Source organism: Haliotis rubra, unplaced genomic scaffold, assembly GCF_003918875.1.
Source record: "Haliotis rubra isolate DU_JTF1 unplaced genomic scaffold, ASM391887v1 Scf90, whole genome shotgun sequence".
In the NCBI taxonomy this organism is placed as follows: domain Eukaryota; kingdom Metazoa; phylum Mollusca; class Gastropoda; order Lepetellida; family Haliotidae; genus Haliotis; species Haliotis rubra.
Window position 1 is genome coordinate 1,447,118 of NW_025767635.1, and position 24,404 is coordinate 1,471,521.

Sequence of the window (24,404 nt, forward strand, 5' to 3'; positions counted from 1 at the left end):
ACTCCAAAGCACCATATTTGTACGTTTTTGTAGGTGAGTTTGCTTAAACTTCTCAGTGGGGTTTGTCTACAACTTGCGTACACAAAGCTTGAACTAGTTTGTGTTCAGCTTTAACTTGTGTGATTATAGATTTAAATGTATATAATAATGTGTGTACTTATATTGCATACTTGAAGATTCGGGTTAGAATTCAGCCACCCATGTGCTTGTAAGAGGCGACTAACTGGACTCGCTCACTTGGATGACACGACACATGTCATCATATCCTAGTTGCGTAGATCGATACTCATGCTGCTGATCACTGGATGTTTTGGTCCAGACGCGATTATTTACAGACCGCCGCCATACAGCTGGAATATTGCTGAGTGTCGCTCTAAACAGCAAAGAAATAAACAAACCTCGCATTGCGTTAGCTTCCACACACCCACACATTATTTGCAAGATATCATCTGCAACACTCACTCACTCATTATGTCTCCCATGTTGATTATTGTCACTGTTTCTTCATGGAATGCTATGCAATAAATATCTTATCTTTTCGCTTTGGTGAAAGTGCTTCAGAAGTTGTAGAAAGCTGAGAGGAATAAGTTGGTGCAGATGTTGCACGGCACCCGTCCCCCACCCCGTAAGAGGATCTACACAAAGATCGACCCGAGACTCGCGGGACTGGTGGACCAGCTGACAACTGGAATCACCACCACCATGGAGTTCCTCTCAGCTGCTGGACATGTCAGTTACCTTAAATGACTCAAACAGCTCGAATGACTTCAGTTTAGTCAAAATTTGTGTTTCATTGTCAGAAGAAATGTATATTTGTATATTTGTATGTTTGTATATTTGTACATATGTAAATAATTCATGTTGATTAATGATGTAATATATGATTTATAATGCAATGTAATGTCATCTCAATTAATAATTCAATAATATGTAATGTAATGTAATTTTGTGTGACGAAATGAAAATGATGATATGATTAAATCTTATAAAAGGTCATTTAAAAGTCTGTATTTTGTATTCCTTGTAGGCAGTAGTGCACAATGAAGTGATACCTACTAGCTACCACTTTAGTGAAAGGGTAGAGGCAGTACAATTTGTAACCACTGGTGCGTAAAATTGTTTATTTAAGACTGTAGGCGTTATTCCCTGTAGGCATTAGTAGGCTCGACCGCTCACTTATCTTGTCATGCAGAATGTATTGACAATATGGTGTAAATACTTCATATATTCCAAGTTCGGGGACGTACGGTTGGGATAAGGCTTTCCTGGATTTGTTGTCGTGTTTTCATGTAATCCACTTTGTTAAGTTTTCGGGGAACTGGAGTACATCATTTCATTCACCTTTTATATGATTGTGGTGTTGTTTCTGTGTTGTTTACTGATTTAGTTTTCATTTTCTTTCCTTTATTTTCAAAAGACCAATCTCAGTGAATGTGATCTTCCAAAGTTGATGAACAGAGACAATTTGAGAAGATTATGTTATTGCATATAATTTCATAAACAAAACGTTCTGGAGATGCCGAAAACTTTTACGATCAATCCAATAATGATGTTTTTGTACGTTGAAACAGCCCCGCACAGCCATGTTGTTTTTGAGAAAGACGGGCCTTTCCGTCGTTCCGGAAATTAACGTTTGTCGCTGATTGGTCAGGTTATCAGAGCGGGCGTGGCCACACACGGAAGCGACCATGGAGGAACCTGAATGCGGTAAGTTGGGGACATTTGTTCCCGTTTACGCTCATTAAAAAAATAAAAATGGTCGCGAGAATGTGTTACTGTATGCGATTTGGAAATGGGGATTAATATGTTATACAATAATAATATAAGCCAGGTGAAGCGCACCGTGTACAGTTAGGGCTTCCCATGTAAACAGCGGCATCTTCTCACAGTGTAGGCAGTGCCCGTGGCTTCCCTGCTAGCTGATGTACTTTTACTTTCGTTTTGTCATAAATATAAGTAGCTCCTTGTCATATAGTAACAACAAGATGGAAAACGAAGTTCCTATTCAAACATGAAAACTGCAATCCACTTTTTTTCATTCTCTGTAAACAAATGAAACTGAAAATGTACTGTGTGCCTTTGTAAGTACACTCATGTTTACATTATTTGCGTGATAATCTGCAGCATTTGCTGGCATGAAAAGTGAAAATGCCAGAAATTGCCAGAGGCAAGAAATTCTACTCATCCTCTAAATGGATGTAACTAAGGAAATAAAGGTCAATGAATACACAATGGCATGTGGAAAGTGTAACACGTTATATATTGGGATTACACTTTCTTAGTATACCAGTAGTACAGATTCTAGTACTTTTTGGGTTGAGTTCCATCTGTTATTCGAACCCACACCCTCAGAGTCAGGCACCTAACCGCCAGCACACAAAGTCAGCCATCTAGCTAATCCACTCAGTGGAAGCCGTGCATGGTAGCTGACTATTCGTACTCCTAGACCACTGTCACTGACTAAATAACCGCCATAAAAAAAATGACATTTAACAAATGAGACCTATAGGTAGAGAAGTCTTCTTCAAACTGCTCACTAGTAAGAGCTTGAAGAACTGTTGTTTTCTAGACTTCGACGAGACGACCAAGGCAGGATTCGTCCGTGTTCGGATGAGGATCCCAGGCATCAAGCCAGGAAAAGGATCCAAACCAGAGAAGGGGAATGCAGAGTTTGAGGGACCTTTCTATGGCAGTGAGAACCTGTAAGATAAACCCATTCATGTTCATGGATAATTTAGCATTTATATATTAAAATGACATTTTGTGTATTTATCATGTACTGAAGTAGATATATTTTATGAATAAAAGTAGCTGCAGGAGATCACCTGCAGGAAACGTTCATGGTGTGCTTTAAAGGAAGTGTTGAGTTGCCTATGCTTGTACTAGGCCGCTTCATGGATGGAATGCTCAGAATGTGTGACTTGGTTCACTATACACAAAGAACTAAATTAAGCACCCCATGGATTTTTGCAATGAAAGGTTTTCAACATGTACATAAAATGTCTTGTGGTGACTTCGATGGAAAACATGTTTTTTCTGACCCGTATGATCCTTTGACTCATAACAAAATGACAAAATGCAGAGCTCCAGATAAGATATATTTTCCGTTATCCACTGCTTTCAAATATGTGTGTATTTCAGTGATTTTACTCACCTAAGTATATGTGACTGAGTAAGTTTACTAAGCAGGTATGCTCTGACTTATGTCATACCTAATCAAAACCAACTTAAATATAATGGAAATGATTTCATAAAAAATCACTCATCCTATACTGACAGTACAACACTTGTCCTATACTAACAGTACAACTTGATAGCAATCGATGTCTTTTTCATTATGCAAGTGAGTTTTTATAAATATATTCCGTATGCATTGTTTTAAACTTGTTGCGTATCTAACATTTTAAATGCGTAATTGGTACGCAACAATTATTTCTTTCAATGCGTAATTGGAAAATTTCTATGCGTATTTTACCCAGATACGCAGCTTATCTGGGCCTCTGAAAATGATTGCAATCCATGTTGATTTTATGATGATAATTGCGCATTTAAAAAAAAACACACTGATTTTTATACAAAATCATGTCTGTACAAGTATTGCCCCGGATTGTTTAGTGTTGAATATAGTGGGTGATTGTGAACATTCAAAACGTCATTTTGCATGTCTTGCACGATTCAAGGTCAATACCGAGTGTAGCCTCCATGTGACTATGACAGCCAGCACTTTCCTCCTCATACCCCCTGTCAGCCTCCTGATCCTCTTAAGTGGGAGTCTACGTCATTTCTCATCTAAAGCAGCTTCCAGTTGGGCCAGGTTCTGTACAGAAGGATCCCTTTGTTGCACACGACGACCAATCATGTCCCAGATATGCTCCAAAGGGTTAAGATCGGGGCTCATTCAATCGTGAGATATGTCAGGGGGTGCTTAACTAAGTTCTTTGTGTATACTAGTATATGTCAAACGATGATGCTCACTATTTCAATCACTAGTTTGACTAGTTAGAACTTGATTATTTGAAGGCTGTTGCCATTGACCTAGAATATATTTAATGACAAGGTGTGGAACGGTTGCAGCATGATACAAACCTCCATACACAGGTAGCAACCCAGGGGCCCTGGACTGAAGGAATGGACCCGGCTTGTTGTCAGGCTGCTGTCATACAGCTGGAACCTTGCTGCATTAAATAAGAAAGGAACCAGTCACATTGAGGCTTAGTTTCTACCAATAGAACCTGGGGCACATGTAGACTGACAACTGGCAGACCTAAAGTTAGAAACACACATTTTGTATCTTCAACATGTTCATTTCTATGCATGTTGGCTTGTATCAGGGGCCATGTATTAAAACTCACAGTTTCCATGGCATTTCATCCTTCGTGTTCATGGTTTGTATTTTCTCCTACAAGTGAGAACTTAATGTGCTCCATTACCAACCAGATCCATCACCTTGAAGATCCTGGATAAGGGTGGGCTGGATGACCACAACTACCAATATCACGTCAATCATCTCCCAGGTGCCATCAACCCTGAAAAGACCAAATTGAAGGTAAACAATCATCGTCTCTGTAACACTAACAGTGTGAGGAGTCTTGTGCTGTAACACTAACAGTGTGAGGAGTCTTGTGCTGTAACACTAACAGTGTGAGGAGTCTTGTGCTGTAACACTAACAGTGTGAGGCGTCTTGTGCTGTAACACTAACATTGTGAGGCGTCTTGTGCTGTAACACTAACAGTGTGAAGAGTCTTGTGCTGTAACACTAACAGTGTGTGAGTCTTGTGCTTGTGAGGCGTCTTGTAACACTAACAGTGTGAAGAGTCTTGTGCTGTAACACTAACAGTGTGAGGCTTCATGTGCTGTAACACTAACAGTGTGAGGAGTCTTGTGCTGTAACACTAACAGTGTGAGGAGTCTTGTGCTGTAACACTAACAGTGTGAGGAGTCTTGTGCTGTAACACTAACAGTGTGAGGCGTCTTGTGCTGTAACACTAACAGTGTGAAGAGTCTTGTGCTGTAACACTAACAGTGTGAGGAGTCTTGTGCTGTAACACTAACAGTGTGAGGCTTCATGTGCTGTAACACTAACAGTGTGAGGCTTCTTGTGCTGTAACACTAACAGTGTGAGGCGTCTTGTGCTGTAACACTAACAGTGTTAGGAGTCTTGTGCTGTAACACTAACATTGTGAGGCGTCTTGTGCTGTAACGCTAACAGTGTGAGGAGTCTTGTGCTGTAACACTAACAGTGTGAGGAGTCTTGTGCTGTAACACTAATAGTGTGAGGCGTCTTGTGCTGTAACACTAACAGTGTGAAGAGTCTTGTGCTGTAACACTAACAGTGTGAAGAGTCTTGTGCTGTAACACTAACAGTGTGAGGCGTCTTGTGCTGTAACACTAACAGTGTGAGGAGTCTTGTGCTGTTACACTAACAGTGTGAGGAGTCTTGTGCTGTAACACTAACAGTGTGAAGCGTCATGTGCTGTAACACTAACAGTGTGAAGAGTCTTGTGCTGTAACACTAACATTGTGAGGCGTCTTGTGCTGTAACACAAACAGTGTGAAGAGTCTTGTGCTGTAACACTAACAGTGTGAGGAGTCTTGTGCTGTAACACTAACATTGTGATGCGTCTTGTGCTGTAACACTAACAGTGTGAAGAGTCTTGTGCTGTCACACTAACAGTGTGCGGCTTCATGTGCTGTAACACTAACAGTGTGAGGAGTCTTGTGCTGTAACACTAACAGTGAGGAGTCTTGTGCTGTTACGCTAACAGTGTGAAGAGTCTTGTGCTGTAACACTAACAGTGTGAGGAGTCTTGTGCTGTAACACTAACAGTGTGAGGCTTCATGTGCTGTAACACTAACAGTGTGAGGAGTCTTGTGCTGTAACACTAACAGTGTTAGGAGTCTTGTGCTGTAACACTAACAGTGTGAGGAGTCTTGTGCTGTAACACTAACAGTGTGAGGAGTCTTGTGCTGTTACACTAACAGTGTGAGGAGTCTTGTGCTGTAACACTAACATTGTGAGGCGTCTTGTGCTGTAACACTAACAGTGTGAGGAGTCTTGTGCTGTTACACTAACAGTGTGAGGAGTCTTGTGCTGTAACACTAACAGTGTGAAGCGTCATGTGCTGTAACACTAACAGTGTGAAGAGTCTTGTGCTGTAACACTAACATTGTGAGGCGTCTTGTGCTGTTACACTAACAGTGTGAGGAGTCTTGTGCTGTAACACTAACATTGTGAGGCGTCTTGTGCTGTTACACTAACAGTGTGAGGAGTCTTGTGCTGTAACACTAACAGTGTGAGGAGTCTTGTGCTGTAACACTAACAGTGTGAGGAGTCTTGTGCTGTAACACTAACAGTGTGAGGAGTCTTGTGCTGTAACACTAACAGTGTGAGGAGTCTTGTGCTGTTACACTAACAGTGTGAGGAGTCTTGTGCTGTAACACTAACAGTGTGAGGCGTCTTGTGCTGTAACACTAACAGTGTGAAGAGTCTTGTGCTGTAACACTAACAGTGTGAGGCTTCATGTGCTGTAACACTAACAGTGTGAGGAGTCTTGTGCTGTAACACTAACAGTGTGAGGAGTCTTGTGCTGTTACGCTAACAGTGTGAGGAGTCTTGTGCTGTAACACTAATAGTGTGAGGCGTCTTGTGCTGTAACACTAACAGTGTGAAGAGTCTTGTGCTGTAACACTAACAGTGTGAAGAGTCTTGTGCTGTAACACTAACAGTGTGAGGAGTCTTGTGCTGTAACACTAACAGTGTGAGGCTTCATGTGCTGTAACACTAACAGTGTGAGGCTTCATGTGCTGTAACACTAACAGTGTGAGGCTTCATGTGCTGTAACACTAACAGTGTTAGGAGTCTTGTGCTGTAACACTAACAGTGTGAAGAGTCTTGTGCTGTAACAGAGTGGTATTAGGATTGTGTTGTAACAGAGTGGTATGTTGATATTGTCTCACATTGTCTGTTCCAACTGTTACAGGTGGAGAAGGGCTGGGTCATTATGTTTCTGAAGAAGAACAACAAGGACAAGTCCTGGGAGTCAAACTTCAGAAACGGCACCCTGGAGACAGAGTAGCATACAGCGTGGGGGGCACCACTGCTCAGTGAGCACCAGTGGGTATCTAGGTCCTCGCACAAGAACATGTTTCATAACTTGTTAAAGAGTCAAATCTTATTGCTTTGCTGCTGTTTTAACAGTATTAATTCATCATGGTAGATTTGCATTCTGTAGGCTATCTGTGTTCTGGTTTATGCTTCATATTCAAGAATCTCACACACTATGACTTGGAGCCTAAGATGTATTTACTACATTTGATTTTACATTGAGGAAGTAATTATACGCGATCACTCCACATGACATGCTCTGACACAGGAACAGTGACCCATTGTACACAGAGGTGGGTGGGTAGGGTGGGTTGTGTGAAGGACAGCAGAATCTTGAACATGTAATGAAGGTCATCTTCAAGGGCAAGGCTGAAAATGATTTTTTATGGGTGAACAAAAACAAAATTGTTTTTGAGTTCTTACTTTACATGCCCCCAAAGCAACATTTTCCAGTGTTAGCATCGTGGTATGATGCCATGTTTAGTAAGGCTCTGATGCTGTGTCTCCCTGTGAAATACAACATGCAGAGCTTGTACTGGTAATGGTTGAGTTGGAACCATGTTGTGTACAGCTGCTGCTGCTGCTGCTGTGAAAACGCTCCTGGACTGTCAGACTTCAGCTGATGTTGAGGGAGGGTCCACATGGTACATATGCTGATGCCGTGATGTAGATACTACTTTATATCCTGTACCTCATGAGGCTTGAGAGGTCGTCAGTGACCAGGAAGCTTCATTCATGCTGAGCAGAGTAGTGTCCCTTTAGCAGCAAGACTTGTACACGAGACCGGACCTATCCCGCACCTATTCTGATCCATCAGCTCTGTTCCTGTGGTGATCATTGCCAACCGGCATCAGTTTTGTCTTTCTTTCCACAAAGCTGATGTGAGGCTTGGGAATCCTGAAAGAGTTGAAGCTCAGGCTGGTTCAGTTTCAATCAGTAATCCAACTACCAGAAACATTTTGGTCATATTGTCACGTGTGGAATGATGTTCGGTTTTATCTTGCAGTGAATGTTTATTTGGCAGACATTTTATTCTATCTGTTGTATGTTTCTGAACAGTACTAAGCTGTACCATATATCCTGTTACTTTATACAGACTGTTGCCTGATCATGTTAATTACCCTCTCGATCAATTGTAGTTCCATCAGATCATGTGATATGTTTTTACTGTGGTAACCCATGTTGTTTATGTTTTAAATGTAAACACAGCAATATCAGTGTATGGTCTGTGAGTTTAATAGTATTTGATGACTGTTTATGTTGTAATACTTTATGGGAACATGCTAGACAGATCATATTAATTTAATATTTTTTTAAAAACTGTAAAATATGCATTATGATAATATAGAAACTGGACATTCCTCACAGAGAATGTTTTGTTCTGAAGATTTCTTAAGTTATCCTTACAGGAATTTGTAAACAGTCTCCAACAGGTGTTGATCCACTGACCAACTGAACAAAGCTGTATATGTTGTAGGTAAGATCCAAGTGAATGTCCTACTGCAGACATGTGTCCATCGGATACCATGTTCAGTCAACTGTTGACCTGTAGGTTACTCAGATACTAGTACTTATCTTGTCATATTTCTCAATAAACATAATTACTGCTTCTGTTGTGTGTTTTACCAACATGTTTTATGGCTTAGTTTGTTAAATCCTGATCATAACATGCAGCCCATGTATTGAACACCACATGAACATCATGTGTTGAACACCACATGAACATCATGTTATGAACACCACATGAACGTCATGCACTGAACACCACATGAAGGCCATGCATTGAACACCACGTGAACATCATGTATTGAACACCACATGAACATCATGTGTTGAACACCACATGAACGTCATGCATTGAACACCACATGAACGTCATGCATTGAACACCACATGAACATCATGCATTGAACACCACATGAACATCATGCATTGAACACCACATAAACGTCATGCACTGAACACCACATAAAGGCCATGCATTGAACACCACATGAACATCATGCATTGAACACCACATAAACGTCATGCACTGAACACCACATGAAGGCCATGCATTGTACACCACATGAAGGCCATGTATTGAAGGCCATGCATTATTGCATTGAACACCAACATGAACCATTGAACGTGAACGCCATGCATTGAACACCAGGTGAAGGCCATGCATTGAACACCATGTGAAGGCCATGCATTGAACATCACATGAAGGCCATGTTTTGAACACCACGTGAACGTCATGCATTTAACACCAGGTGAAGGCCATGCATTTAACACCATGTGAAGGCCATGCATTGAACACCACATGAAGGTCCTGCATTGAACACCATGTGAAGGCCATGTATTGAACACCACGTGAACGTCATGCATTGAACACCACGTGAAAGCCATGCATTTAACACCATGTGAAGGCCATGCATTGAACATCACATGAAGGCCATGTTTTGAACACCACATGAAGGCCATGCATTGAACTCCACGTGAAGGCCATGCATTGAACACCACGTGAAGGCCATGCATTGAACTCCACGTGAAGGCCATGCTTTGAACACCACGTGAAGGCCATGCATTGAACTCCACGTGAAGGCCCTGCATTGAACACCACGTGAAGGCCATGTTTTGAACACCACTTGAAGGCCATGTTTTCATCTTGAAGAGATGCCCACATACACAGCATAACAGGAAAGCCATGTAGAAGATTGGTACGTCTTGTGAAGGTCAGAATGAGGAGTGTCAACACAAGGCTACACTCCCGTAAGCGATCTTAGTACGTCTGATATCAACACAAGGCCCTGCTCCCGTAAGCAATCTTAGTACATCTGCTGTCAACACAAGGCCCCACTCCCGTAAGCGATCTTAGTACGTCTGCTGTCAACACAAGGCCCCATTCCCGCAGGCGAACTTAGTACATCTGCTGTCAACAAGGCCCCACTCCTGTACGCAATCCCTGTACGTCTGCTGTCAACACAATGCCCCACTCCCGTAAGCGATCTTAGTACGTCTGATGTCAACACAAGGCCCCACTCCCGTAAGCGATCTTAGTATGTCTGCTGTCAACACAAGGCCCCACTCCCGCAGGCGATCTTAGTACATCTGCTGTCAACACAAGGCCCCACACCTGTACGCGATCTCAGTACGTCTGCTGTCAACACAAGGCCCCACTCCCGTAAGCGATCTTAGTACGTTTGCTGTCAACACAAGGCCCCACTCCCGCAGGCGATCTTAGTACATCTGCTGTCAACACAAGGCCCCGCTCCCGTAAGCGACCTTAGTATGTCTGCTGTCAACACAAGGCCCCACTCCTGTACGCGATCTCAGTACGTCTGCTGTCAACACAAGGCCCTGCTCCCGTAAGCGATCTTAGTACGTCTGCTGTCAACACAAGGCCCCATTCCCGTAAGCGATCTAAGTACATATGATGTCAACACAAGGCCCTGCTCCCGTAAGCGATATCAGTACGTCAGGCCCCATTCCCGTAAGCGATCTCAGTACATCTGCTGTCAACACAAGGCCCCGCTCCTGTAAGCGATCTCAGTACGTCAGGCCCCACTCCCGTAAGCGATCTCAGTACATTTGCTTTCAACACAAGGCCCTTCTCCTGTAAGCGATCCCAGTACCTTTCGGTATTTACTTTGCCACTTTAGGAAGATTTTTTGTTTTGATAGGCTGTTTATTTCGTTTTTAGATAATGGTATGCTAAGGTTAACTTCTGGGAGTTTAGGTGCCGCTTTGGCTGCTTGGTCACACACCAACATGGGCAGGGATCGATAGGAACTCCACCTTATTGCCTCAGGCGTGTAGGTCCTGGGTGGTTTTTAGAATCTCGTTTATTAGTTTAGGTTGGTGTTTGATGTTTTTATTGCTTGCAGCCAACTGAGTGAGTCTGTTAGAATTAAGATGTTGTGTTGTTTGACGAGCGGGTCTTGGAGTGCATCTTTGAGTGAGTCTTGTTCATTGAAGAACATGCAGTTTCTAACATCTGTCATTTTCAGATTTCGACGAAGATAGGCCAGGGTCGGTTCGGATTAGGCTTAGAATTGATGGGATAAAGCCCGGCAACAAGGCATCAAGTGTCCCTGCATCTGTGGATGTCATCCGCCCCAGGCTGCACGTGACAACGCCAGGGTCAGCCACCGCTCGGACAGCAGGTGTGGGGCGCTCACCTTCAGTAAACATGTACATAGTCCACTATCAGGATGTAGACAGCCACCGCTCGGACAGCAGGTGTGGGGCGCTCACCTTCAGTAAACATGTACATAGTCCACTATCAGGATGTAGACAGCCACCGCTCGGACAGCAGGTGTGGGGCGCTCACCTTCAGTAAACATATACATAGTCCACTATCAGGAGGTAGACATGCTGCAGCCACCGCTCGGACAGCAGGTGTGGGGCGCTCACCTTCAGTAAACATGTACATAGTCCACTATCAGGATGTAGACAGCCACCGCTCGGAAGGCAGGTGTAGGGCGCTCACCTTCAGTAAACATGTACATAGTCCACTATCAGGATGTAGACAGCCACCGCTCGGACAGCAGGTGTAGGGCGCTCACCTTCAGTAAACATGTACATAGTCCACTATCAGGATGTAGACAGCCACCGCTCGGACAGCAGGTGTAGGGCGCTCACCTTCAGTAAACATGTACATAGTCCACTATCAGGATGTAGACAGCCACCGCTCGGACAGCAGGTGTAGGGCGCTCACCTTCAGTAAACATGTACATAGTCCACTATAAGGATGTAGACAGCCACCGCTCGGAAGGCAGGTGTAGGGCGCTCACCTTCAGTAAACATGTACATAGTCCACTATCAGGATGTAGACAGCCACCGCTCGGACAGCAGGTGTAGGGCGCTCACCTTCAGTAAACATGTACATAGTCCACTATCAGGATGTAGACAGCCACCGCTCGGGCAGCAGGTGTAGGGCGCTCACCTTCAGTAAACATGTACATAGTCTAGTATCAGGATGTAGACAGCCACCGCTCGGACAGCAGGTGTAGGGCGCTCACCTTCAGTAAACATGTACATAGTCCACTATCAGGATGTAGACAGCCACCGCTCGGACAGCAGGTGTAGGGCGCTCACCTTCAGTAAACATGTACATAGTCTAGTATCAGGATGTAGACAGCCAGTTTCTACTAAATGACGTGTACTCACACCTTACGATGTAACTGTAGGTCTCTCACAGTGACGGTAGACAACTCCGGCGGATTGGACGGGAACTACAGATACGATGTCCGGGAACTCCCTCACGCCAATGTCCACGGACAAACCAGATTTGACGTAGGTTAGATTAACACTGAAGTGGAAGAAATAATTTCACATAATTAAGTCAGATAAATCCATGCAGAGTATCGTCTCTTTTAGCTTCAAAATTAACTGATCTGTTATCTTAATGATTTCTATTTATCTGTCATCTGCAATAGAATAAGTAAGTTTTATTTATTTCTGTGCTGGTACATTATATCCACTATGACAATAATAATCCTGGGGGTAGATGGAATGCTTGAACCATATACTGGCGTTGCCACTTACCGCACACGTCCGTGTGGAACCACGGGTTTAGAAGGGATGAAGCACATGAAGAAGACGGACCCAGGCATTTCGTTGGAGAGGGACTTCCGAGAGGTCAACTCAACCCTCTATCCATATTAGTGATGAACTGTAGTGGCTCTTAATCTGTACATCGTATCTAACCAAATCAGTAGATTTGCTCTTATCGCCTCAAACATTTCTAACACTGGAGGGACCATGAGGTTGCAAATTCAACCTTCAGTTGCCTTCTTTAGGAACCAACGTAGCAGCTAAGTGTTCAAGCCAGTTTCCGGAATGTGTGATGCTTAACAGATATTATCAACGACTACTACTACTACTACTACTACTACTACTACTACTACTACTACTACTACTACTACTAAACAGATGTCCAGTGCATATGACGTTCGGTATGATGTAACCAGACAGAATGGTTGTCTCTGGTGTATTGAACAGGTGTACAGTGTATATGACGTTCTGTACGATAAAACCAGACAGAATGATTGTCTCTGGTGTATTGAACAGGTGTACAGTGTATATGACGTTCGGTTTGATGTAACCAGACAGTATGATTGTCTCTGGTGTATTGAACAGATGTACAGGGTATATGACGTTCGGTACGATATAACCAGACAGTATGGTTGTCTCTAGTGTATTGAACAGGTGTACAGGGTATATGACGTTCTGTACGATAAAACCAGACAGAATGATTGTCTCTGGTGTATTGAACAGGTGTACAGGGTATATGACGTTCTGTACGATAAAACCAGACAGAATGATTGTCTCTGGTGCATTGAACAGGTGTACAGGGTATATGACGTTCTGTACGATAAAACCAGACAGAATGATTGTCTCTGGTGTATTGAACAGGTGTACAGTGTATATGACGTTCGGTACGATATAACCAGACAGTATGGTTGTCTCTGGTGTATTGAACAGGTGTACAGGGTATATGACGTTCGGTACGATATAACCAGACAGTATGGTTGTCTCTGGTGTATTGAACAGATGTACAATGTATATGACGTTCGGTACGATATAACCAGACAGTATGGTTGTCTCTGGTGTATTGAACAGATGTACAGGGTGTATGACGTTCGGTATGATGTAACCAGACAGAATGGTTGTCTCTGGTGGATTGAACAGGTATACAGAGTGTATGACGTTCGGTACGGTATGCAAACTTTCAAGGGTGATGATATAGGACAAGTGAATGTGGAAGTAAGAGTATAGATAATTTATTCACTTTCTCTATTAGCAGATTATAACACTTGAGTAGAAAAAATGTCTTTGGCAAAAAATAACAACAATTACTATTGACTGAACAGCAGTGTGGAGTCTGTGGTTGTAGTGGTTGAGTTCGGTTTAATGTCTCCTTGATATTATTTCACCAATATCACGACTCTTATTGATTTGTAAAAAAGCAAGATGACATATTGACCAACAAAAGTAACAGAAAGTTATTCCAAACTGACAACCAGAGAATGAACACAAAGGTATTTGCTCATATCACAGATAACGTTCGTGAAAGCTTTCGTCAGTGTCCTCCCGAACCGAAAACAGATTTGTTTACTTTTGAGACTAACCCTAATCAGCTTAGAAATCAGAGTTACCTCCCGTTGCAAACCTTATATTCATTTACGGCGCTTCTATAGATTTTTACATAGAGCATTTTTATATTGGTCACAAAATATCCTATATAATCATAAATATCGGGTCATAATTCGTAGATCGTGCGAAACTGTATCATGAGCTGAAAGTCAGCAATCATTAAACTATACCGCTACATCCTGAACATGGCGGGTGATATTCTATCAGCGTTGACTACAGGCACGCGTGAGTCGATAACGTGCATTGCTACAGTAGCCCGCGTCACAGCTCCGTCAGGAACTGATGTTACATTATTGGTGACAAAAGCTAAAAACATCCGTGGTGTTGGTAATGATGGTGGCAACAGTCAGCTACAATATACAAGATTATCCTGGGATACATTCCATGTGTACAACCCCGACACTGTTCACTCAACTGCAGTTCCAAGTACACTGGCGCCTACAGGAAGATTTCCTTCACACAGTACATGATTCTATCATCACAAGACCCATGATGGCGCCCATATACAGATACACGTATATAATAACATACTAACTTAAGCGAATTATGTACATGGATGTCTGCTGCACTGACCACTACGGCGGAATGTCGGCTTGAATCACAGTCCTGCTTCTCATAGCAGATACAGGGGATGCCATGACACCCATTGTATAAACACAGCACTTGGTGGTCAGGTTGATTCACTTCAAGAGGGGGAGTTCTGTCTGCTCCATATTCTGCTCAATCCCGAAGCGACATTTACAGTTTCCCTCTGTGGTGAAAGTCGCGGCATTCTTGGGTTTATCAACTTTAAAATATTTGTTCTTAGCGAAGATGGTGGCAACTTTGATGGAGGCTGAACTGACGTGCTTGTCTCTGTTCTTGGTCCAAGCCGTGATGACCACGTTTCCCTCTATCTTGGTGTCCATGGTGAAGCGTCCATCATACTCCTCCTCCTTTATGACCAGGTCCACCCGTGTCCGGGACTTCTTGGGTATCTTTATCTGACTGTTCACTGACCACGTCAACTCCTTTTCCACGGTGTCATTCAACCCTTTCATCTTGGACATCTCGGCTTTAAAGCCGGCGTTAGCTTCAACAATAGGGTTAGGAGGCGTTATTCGAATGTTCACAGATGCTCCCATTGTGTAAGCTTTAGACAACGACACCGTACACGTCGACTTTGTCCGACGTTCTGTCGTCAAGGTATGAACTTGTTCAGCCTCAGTATTATTCGCAAAGAACGCAGTAAATATCACATGAGCATTGGGAGTCCCTCCCTTCTCAGTCTTCACCTCGGGGTCGGGTTCCTCCCCGGCCTCCTCCACCACCTCATCCTTGACGTACACGGCCGGGGAGTGGGTGAACCGAACACGGTCCCACTTGATTTCAACGCTCTCGCGGTCAGCTTCCTTCATCTTCTTGGCTTCCATCCACTCTTCAAAGAAGAAGGAGGTAACTATCTCCTCTAGGTCAACTACGTCGATAGACATCTTGTTGCTGTCGACGATGACGACACAGTTCACGAAAATGTAGTTGCTGAAGCTGGAAATAATAGCAGTTTTTGAAAGCGAGGAAAGAAGAAAATGTTAACGTCACATAGTAAATATCATTCGCCTATACATCTGAGCCCGTCTTCGTGTCGTTTAAAGTCAGTTATTTTGCAAAACCTCGAATTAGATAAAATCCATGTCTACTCCATTTAAATGCTAATTAGCTCTTTTCTGTCAAAACGGCTGTGAATGGGGCTGTTCAAAATAAGGGCTATAAATCTATAGAATAGTGTGTTATATATAACTAGAGATTTAAAGCCCTTATTTGCCACAGTCCCGTTCACAATCGTTTTGACAGAGAAGAGCTAATTAGCATTTACAGTAGACATGGATTGTATCTAATTCGAAGTTTTGCAAAATAACAGATTATCCCCGTATGTAGGAGCTGTGACCGGAACTGGAGGTAGAGTACTACAGGTATATGTCTGCACCTATCGGAACTGGAGGTAGAGTACTACAGGTATATGGCTGCACCTAACGGAACTGGAGGTAGAGTACTACAGGTATATGGCTGCACCTATCGGAACTGGAGGTAGAGTACTACAGGTATATGGCTGCACCTATCGGAACCTGAGGTAGAGTACTACAGGTATATGGCTGCACCTATCGGAACTGGAGGTAGAGTACTACAGGTATATGGCTGCACCTATCGGAACTGGAGGTAGAGTACTACAGGTATATGGCTGCACCTATCGGAACTGGAGGTAGAGTACTACAGGTATATGGCTGCACCTATCGGAACTGGAGGTAGAGTACTACAGGTATATGGCTGCACCTATCGGAACTGGAGGTAGAGTACTACAGGTATATGGCTGCACCTATCGGAACCTGAGATAGAGTTCTACAGGTATATGGCTGCACCTAACGGACTGAGGATGGTTCTTAAAGACCTCTAAATGGATTTCCTACCACAAACAGTAAATACGAGGTATCCAGGTCGGTCGTGCTAACGCACAATGATTTCAAATCACCAGTTCGTAACTTCTCCATTTGATGAGGCATGGAGATGTGGCAGGGTTGTGCTGAGTCGGCCAACAGGCAGCGTGTTTGGTAGTTTTCATTGTTTTATTCCTTGTTCGTTGATTAACGCCGCACTCGGCAATATTCCAGCTACATGGCGACGGTCTGTAAAGAATTGAATCTGAACCAGACAATCCAGTGACCACTGCTGTAGGCGGGTACAGACTTACAGTTATATACTATAGAGCAGGCTTAGGGTTTATCCTCGGTGTTACCACAGGTGTGTGTGTATCTGCTGTATGTGGTAACAAGAAGTGTCGGTAGGACGGTTAGATGCATGGCAGGGTTATCCATGTGCTGGGTTAACGCTTCGCACAATGCAGTCGCAAGCTGGCCAGAGTTACTTCCCCTGACAGTCTAACCATGTCTTAGCGGTTCCCGGCAGATGTGAGAGTGAGTGAGTGAGTTTAGTTTTACGCCGCTTTTAGCAATATTGCAGCAATATCACGGCGGGGGACACCAGAAATGGGCTTAACACATTGTACCCACGTGGGGAATCGAACCCGGGTCTTCAGCATGACGAGCGAACGCTTTAACCACTAGGCTACCCCACCGCCCCCGATGTGAGACTGACTGTTGGGGACTGGATAGTAACTATTGCATCCTACATAAACATGAATTAGGTTAATAGTATAACAGTTGGTATCATTACTGGTCATAATAAATTCATAAATATTTAAAAAATGGTTTGTTCTTACCAACTAATTCGTTTAACTGCAGCAACAGAACTTATACACAAATACATTGTAACTTCGTCCAAACATTACTTGACTGAGAACCATCTCGGACACAGCTTATATATATGGCCAAAACACTACTATGATACCCATATAAAATATGTCAACATTGAAAAACTATTCTAATCCAAAAACGTGTATCCCCTATTTTCTCATCACCCTTAAGGAAGCCATTCAAATTGCCATTTGGGTTCGGTTCTGTGTAGCAACCACCAAGAAACACGAGAGTATCCTTTGTTTGGGTCGTCAGTTTATTGTTGATATTATATCAAATATCCGGAAACTGTAGTCTAACCAACTAACTCTGAAAGTAGGTGACAGCTCCGGACATAGAACGCTGCTACAGATGTGAAGCAGTTTCGCCGGAAGGAGATGTGGAAGGAAGCTGTGCCAGGATGAGAAAGAGCGTGGGTAGATAGCCTTGATGATCCTAGGATGTATATTGTTATGATGACCCCACGATAGACGTGGTAATCCCTCGAGGCGGGGTACAATTGTTGATATATACAATGTATCTACATTGTGATACATTCCTGTCTCTACCCTGGTTCATCGCCGTACGTGCTACCAAATAGGTTCTCAACACAATAAACGTCGTTCTAATAGAGAATAATCACAGGTAGGTCCGTCGTTTTGTGAGTGTGTGTGTGTAGGGGTAATAGTCTAATAGATAGCTAGGTGTAACGGAAAAGTGTAAGGCATAACGGTACATCTTCTACACAGACATAGGGTCTTATCACACACGCACAAGATGATTGAAGGAAATAGGAAACCAAATTAATTCATGGGAACAGCATAATACACAAACGATTTTCTAGATGAGGGATATGTGTACATACAAGCTGTTGGTATGGTATATATACATATATACATCAATATCCAACATCAATGAGCGTGACACGTCGGCAACAATAACTGTGGGATATAGTAGATCATAGCTATGGACCAACTCCACAACACTTTGGTGGTGGGAGGGGATGGGTGGGGGGTGTAAATCGGAAAATGGAAGGGGAGGGAGAGCATTTAAACAAATTACACGTTTAACTCGGACATTATTTCTGTTTGACAATCACGACTATTTGCCCTGAAAACATTGAGACCTGGACACTGTTAATTAGAGTGCAACTGTTCCGTTTCCTCTGCTGATACAAAACCCCGAACTGATACAAGCAGTTTAACGCTGAGTGGGAGTGTTGTCACTGGTGGTATGAAAAACCGATTCACCTTCGGGACGAAACCGATGGCCATACAACATTCTGTTAAAATTACTCGACATTTAAATGTTTTTAAACTTACCGCGTTGTTGCACTTCAAAGCGCGCGTTTTCAACCTAAAAATCATTCAGCCTGAAAATTCACCAAGAGCTACCTTTTCTACACTTGCACACACTTAAATGACCTATTTAGAACTTGGGGGATTCTCAAACTGAGACAAGTCGTCACTTGTTGGTCCAGGGACGCGTCCACGTCACACCTCATCAATGTTTTAGGCCGGAAAAAAATACAGAATACATGTTCATCGTGTTTTTTGTCACTTGTATGTGCGGAGGACAGGTTTGATCAGTCGACTGACGCCACTTGTGTGGTACATACTGTGTTTTATACAAGTCAGCAGATGCTGATGTCACAAATAACAATGAAATATGATGATATGTTAGCATTGATCACACACGATAAAATCCTTAAACATTTGATATCGTGTGTCACAAATTTCATGTCAAAAATACTTCTGATATGTCACATTGTATCCTTGTCCCATATTTTCTCAAAATATGCCGATTTTTGCCTTTGGATTAAACATGGCCGTCAGATGCACGCTAAGTAAACGGAAGGGAATACTAAGCAGATGACAACTCGCCACTTCCAACCCGACTTTCTGATCTCCACAGTTGATATTTTATATACATATACAACATCTGTCCCATAGTTTGGTCCTGTAATTGTCTGGAAGATCTGCTGGGATCAAGTAACAGTAACTCTATGGTAGCCCCTCCCAGCATGGGAAACAAAGAAGCCAGTTTGACAGCCGACTAAATATTTCCTGGATAACATGAAAAGAGTGCTGTTCCAGAGATATGGAAATATGATATGGGATGAACTCCTTGCAAACTGTACAATAATTTAGAAAATATGTCACACAAATTAAGTTTGGATGTATAAAATGTAAGTTACATACCTCGGTGCTGTGTCAGTGTGAAATACACCCTGTCCCTTGTAAGCTCCTGTCTCCCGATTGGTCAATGAACAGCCAACGTCAGACACGATTCATATTCATTCACGTCTGGGCAAGGCAGGAAGGCTGCAGGTGTAGGCTGCACCATACCTAGACTGCCTTTATACCAGCTTCGACAAAGACTAATTCAGTACCATGTATTGGTCAGTGTTTTCCCAGCCACATATGACGAGGCTTTCACGTCACACTCATCGTGACAATAAAGGTAATTACTCCCAGTCATTAGAGGAACATAATTGTTACAACAATTTATCTGTATAAATGGCCGTGTTTAAGTGCAGCGATTAATTCTACATGCTGGCGCTCTGTGTTCTTTGTGATTAGGAACAACAGTTATTCACATTTGTCTTTTGTTTAATTATGACAGGATTGTTTCTGTCGGAGAATGACATTGTGTGACGTGAAGGATTACAGATTACAACTAGGGGCCTGTGACAAGTGCATTAATAAGAAGACAATGCAGTTTCATTATAGCGCGGTTAATTGGGAACGTAATCAAACTGTGCAAATAAAACTTGACCATTTCACCCTTTAACTAACGATCACAGAAGGGGGTTCCCAGAAGGGGGTTGTGTTGAACCCACGCAGGTTGAATATTGATTACTTTAAGCGAGACCGAATTTATATATTGTACCGTTAAAGGTGGTACGAAGATGAACGTCAATAAATGGAACGATACACGTCGAAGATAGACTTCCTACCCTTGTGCACGAAGACGTAGCCACAGATGTATACACACACACGTACGTCACAACACAGTGGATTGCACGGCCACCACACGGTGTTTAACAGTGTTACTCCACGGGTTTTGACAATCGCTGCAACATTGTAGCCGACAGAAACAGTGACAATGTGAATCAAGAATCGACACAGGCGGCCTGAGGGTGTGACTGTCACATGGTGACACTCATTAATCATCCAATGATTACTCCTCTGACGCAGCTAAATGCTATTAAATGACAGGTGCTTCTTTATCCATAAATGACGTGTATATTGTAGTTGCGTCACGTGAACAAGTAGGTTCAACAATGATCGTCAGTTAAATACATATTGTCGATTACATGTTTTATAAGTTATGTTATAATGTTGGTGTATGATTATTCTTCCTCTAATTCTAACATTGGAATTAACTTTGTACAGCAAGGGTAGCGACGATATCGCCGCGGAAGCAAATAGAGTTACCTCCCTTGGATTTCGCGGCTCTGGGATGAAGCAACGTTTCAACATTCGACAGCGGTGTATGTACACACAACCCTACGGGGGCGCCTGGAGTGGTTGTAGACTCGTAAACACCAGTTAGTGGATTTGTGTATTTCCGTGAGAGTTAGCACGGACGACGGTAATACAGAAACACTGGCACATACGTTTTGGAGAGAAAACCACATTCAGTATATGTTATTAATAAAATACGTCAGAGATACTTTTGTAAAAGCAGTCAAGGACTTGGAACATCTGACAGTTGGAGAGCGCTAGGTAATTAAAAGATGATGATTAATTATGCATATTTCCACAGTCCATGTCACGCGGTCATGCTACAACTCTACAATGTTCAAGCCAGACGTGTATTAAACACATGGCGCCATTAATGAATAACGACACCGTTTCCGTCCGATATGAAACTCAATAAGTCGTTGCCTGTAAATTTACATCAACATATTGACAGAGCAAAATAGGACTGGAATGAAGTGATCCACATCCCTTGGAGCAGAATTACACAGCTATCAATGGAATCAGTTGTTTGTTGGGCTTTATAACATCAACATACACCAACTGTAAATATGTACATTGTCGTGTTGGGTGGTTTGCCTCCGCTCCACTGTACAGGGTATGTCCTGATGTGCTCTAGTTGGTTCATCTGTTCCTTATGTTCATAAGTTTGTCCCACTGTCCTTCCTAATGGAGGTACACTGTGTCATCGCATGGATGGGATTTAAGTACCATTTATAGAACTAATTAATCTACAGGGTGGGGCAGGGTGTTGATGAGTGTGATTGTATTCTGTACGTGTGTTAATGGCCATATCTCGGGCCAGGGCGTATAACAGAAGCCCCGTCTATGCAGTAACCCACATATACCCTGACACTGTCCACCTGTAGCCTGGGCTATGCATACAGCACACGGACATGATATAACTAAGGGTCTATAAAGAAACACTGGCACATAAAGAAACCCTCAAGTCTTATAGCTTCAGGGTACGAGTATAGGCAGCTTGATATGAGAACAGGATGAACAAAGGCTTCTAAAGCTGATGTGGGGTGCTGTTTAATACTCAGAGGCCTTGACGAGTATTAATACAGGTGTACTGCTGGTGATATTCCTGTTCTCTGTACATTGCTAGTGTTTGTATATTTCACAAACCCTACTTATAATCTGTTACTTGTCCACTTATAAAACCCACACCGGGGTGTTTAATTTATTTACTCAGCGTCCCCACCACAATCCTAATCCCCTTCTATCTCGTCACGCTAGATTGAAGTGAAACCCGTAACATACACAATAAATCTGTTTGTGGAATCAACAAATCAACTTAATGAGCCAGTGAGAGAAATAACATTACACCACAACAACCAAATCCTACGCCGGAGGCAATGCAGCAACCGGTGGCGTCACACTCCGTTGTTCCACTGGAACGTTCCGTCAGTTACACCCGTTTCATCTGGCAGCAAATCGCACGTGCCAGCGGGGCGTCGCTCAATACATGCAACATATTCCTTTGAAGGATTCGATCTCATAAAATCAGATTCTATCCAGGCGATCATGTGTTATCTATAGTGAGAAAACCCACCCCAGGTAATGATATTAAGCCACTTTGTTACCCTGCCCACCATGGTGGGTGCAGTAGATGAAGGACAATGAGCACAGCGCACCAACCTGTTGATCGGCGGAGTCTACAACACTGAGTACTAGGTAACAGGGCCTAGATTTTCGAAGCTCTATTAGCCCTAAGATAGTCGTAAGTTCCATATCTTAACATTAACTTACGACTATCTTAGCGCTAAGAGAGCTTCGAAAATCTAGGCCCAGGGCTTTCTAATGTCGGGATCCGCCCAGTTACACACGAAGTTAGGTTTTACATAAACAAACGTTCAATGACAATTATTCAAAGCATTCCTATATCCCAATACTTTACTACCATACGGGCATTGTTTTCTTCGACGGAGCCGAAAGTGTGTTTGTAGCAAAATAAAATGAGTTCTTCTGGACACGATTCCTTCAAGTCAACCAACAATAGACGCATCATACCAAGCGGGGTATTGCGTTGTTGCAGTGTATTGGGTGGCACGTGGTGTATCCAGCCTTCCTGAAGCTGATGGACATATCTACCTTACTGGAGTTTGTCAGTATCTACCTTACTGGAGTTCGTCAGTATCTACCTTACTGGAGTTTGTCTATCTACCTTACTGGAGTTCGTCAGTATCTACCTTACTGGAGTTCGTCAGTATCTACCTTACTGGAGTTTGTCTATCTACCTTACTGGAGTTCGTCAGTATCTACCTTACTGGAGTTCGTCAGTATCTACCTTACTGGAGTTTGTCAGTATCTACCTTACTGGAGTTTGTCTATCTACCTTACTGGAGTTCGTCAGTATCTGGCTAACTGCCTTTCTGGAGTTTGTCTATCTACCTTACTGGAGTTCGTCACTAACTATCTGGAGGCTAACTGCTAACTTACTGGAGTTCGTCAGTATCTGGCTGACTGCATTACTGGAGTTTGTCAGTATCTGGCTAACTGCCTTACTGGAGTTCGTCAGTATCTACCTTACTGGAGTTTGTCTATCTACCTTACTGGAGTTCGTCAGTATCTGGCTAACTGCCTTACTGGAGTTCGTCAGTATCTGGCCAACTGCCTTACTGGAATTTGTCTATCTACCTTACTGGAGTTCGTCAGTATCTGGTTAACTGCCTTACTGGAGTTCGTCAGTATCTGGCTAACTGCCTTACTGGAGTTTGTCTATCTACCTTACTGGAGTTCGTCAGTATCTACCTTACTGGAGTTTGTCTATCTACCTTACTGTAGTTCGTCAGTATCTGGCTAACTGCCTTCCTGGAGTTCGTCAGTATCTGGCTGACTGCCTTACTGGAGTTTGTCAGTATCTGGCTAACTGCCTTACTGGAGTTCGTCAGTATCTACCTTACTGGAGTTTGTCAGTATCTGGCTAACTGCCTTACTGGAGTTCGTCAGTATCTACCTTACTGGAGTTCGTCAGTATCTGGCTAACTGCCTTCCTGGAGTTCGTCAGTATCTGGCTGACTGCCTTACTGGAGTTTGTCAGTATCTGGCTAACTGCCTTACTGGAGTTCGTCAGTATCTACCTTACTGGAGTTCGTCAGTATCTGGCTAACTGCCTTACTGGAGTTCGTCAGTATCTGGCTAACTGCCTTACTGGAATTTGTCTATCTACCTTACTGGAGTTCGTCAGTATCTGGCTAACTGCCTTACTGGAGTTCGTCAGTATCTGGCTAACTGCCTTACTGGAGTTTGTCTATCTACCTTACTGGAGTTCGTCACTATCTGGCTAACTGCCTTACTGGAGTTCGTCAGTATCTGGCTAACTGCCTTACTGGAGTTCGTCAGTATCTGGCTAACTGCCTTACTGGAGTTCGTCAGTATCTGGCTAACTGCCTTACTGGAGT

The 24,404-nt window shown here is 43.1% G+C and overlaps 2 protein-coding genes across 2 annotated transcripts; one reads left to right on the forward strand and one right to left on the reverse strand.

The window, feature by feature from the left end:
- The first annotated feature begins 1,597 nt into the window (after positions 1 to 1,597).
- LOC124263988 lies at positions 1,598 to 8,716 on the forward strand. The gene is made up of 4 exons (XM_046698721.1): positions 1,598 to 1,707; positions 2,570 to 2,702; positions 4,438 to 4,546; positions 6,982 to 8,716. The coding sequence occupies exons 1-4, from the start codon at positions 1,689 to 1,691 to the stop codon at positions 7,075 to 7,077; spliced, it is 357 nt and encodes a 118-aa protein (XP_046554677.1). The 5' UTR covers positions 1,598 to 1,688; the 3' UTR covers positions 7,078 to 8,716.
- A 5,144-nt stretch (positions 8,717 to 13,860) lies between these two features.
- Positions 13,861 to 19,821, reverse strand: LOC124263985. The gene is made up of 2 exons (XM_046698718.1): positions 19,714 to 19,821; positions 13,861 to 15,773 (listed from the first exon to the last, which is right to left on the reverse strand). Exon 2 carries the CDS (start codon positions 15,719 to 15,721, stop codon positions 14,930 to 14,932), a length of 792 nt encoding a protein of 263 aa, XP_046554674.1. The 5' UTR covers positions 15,722 to 15,773; positions 19,714 to 19,821; the 3' UTR covers positions 13,861 to 14,929.
- Positions 19,822 to 24,404: the final 4,583 nt, after the last annotated feature.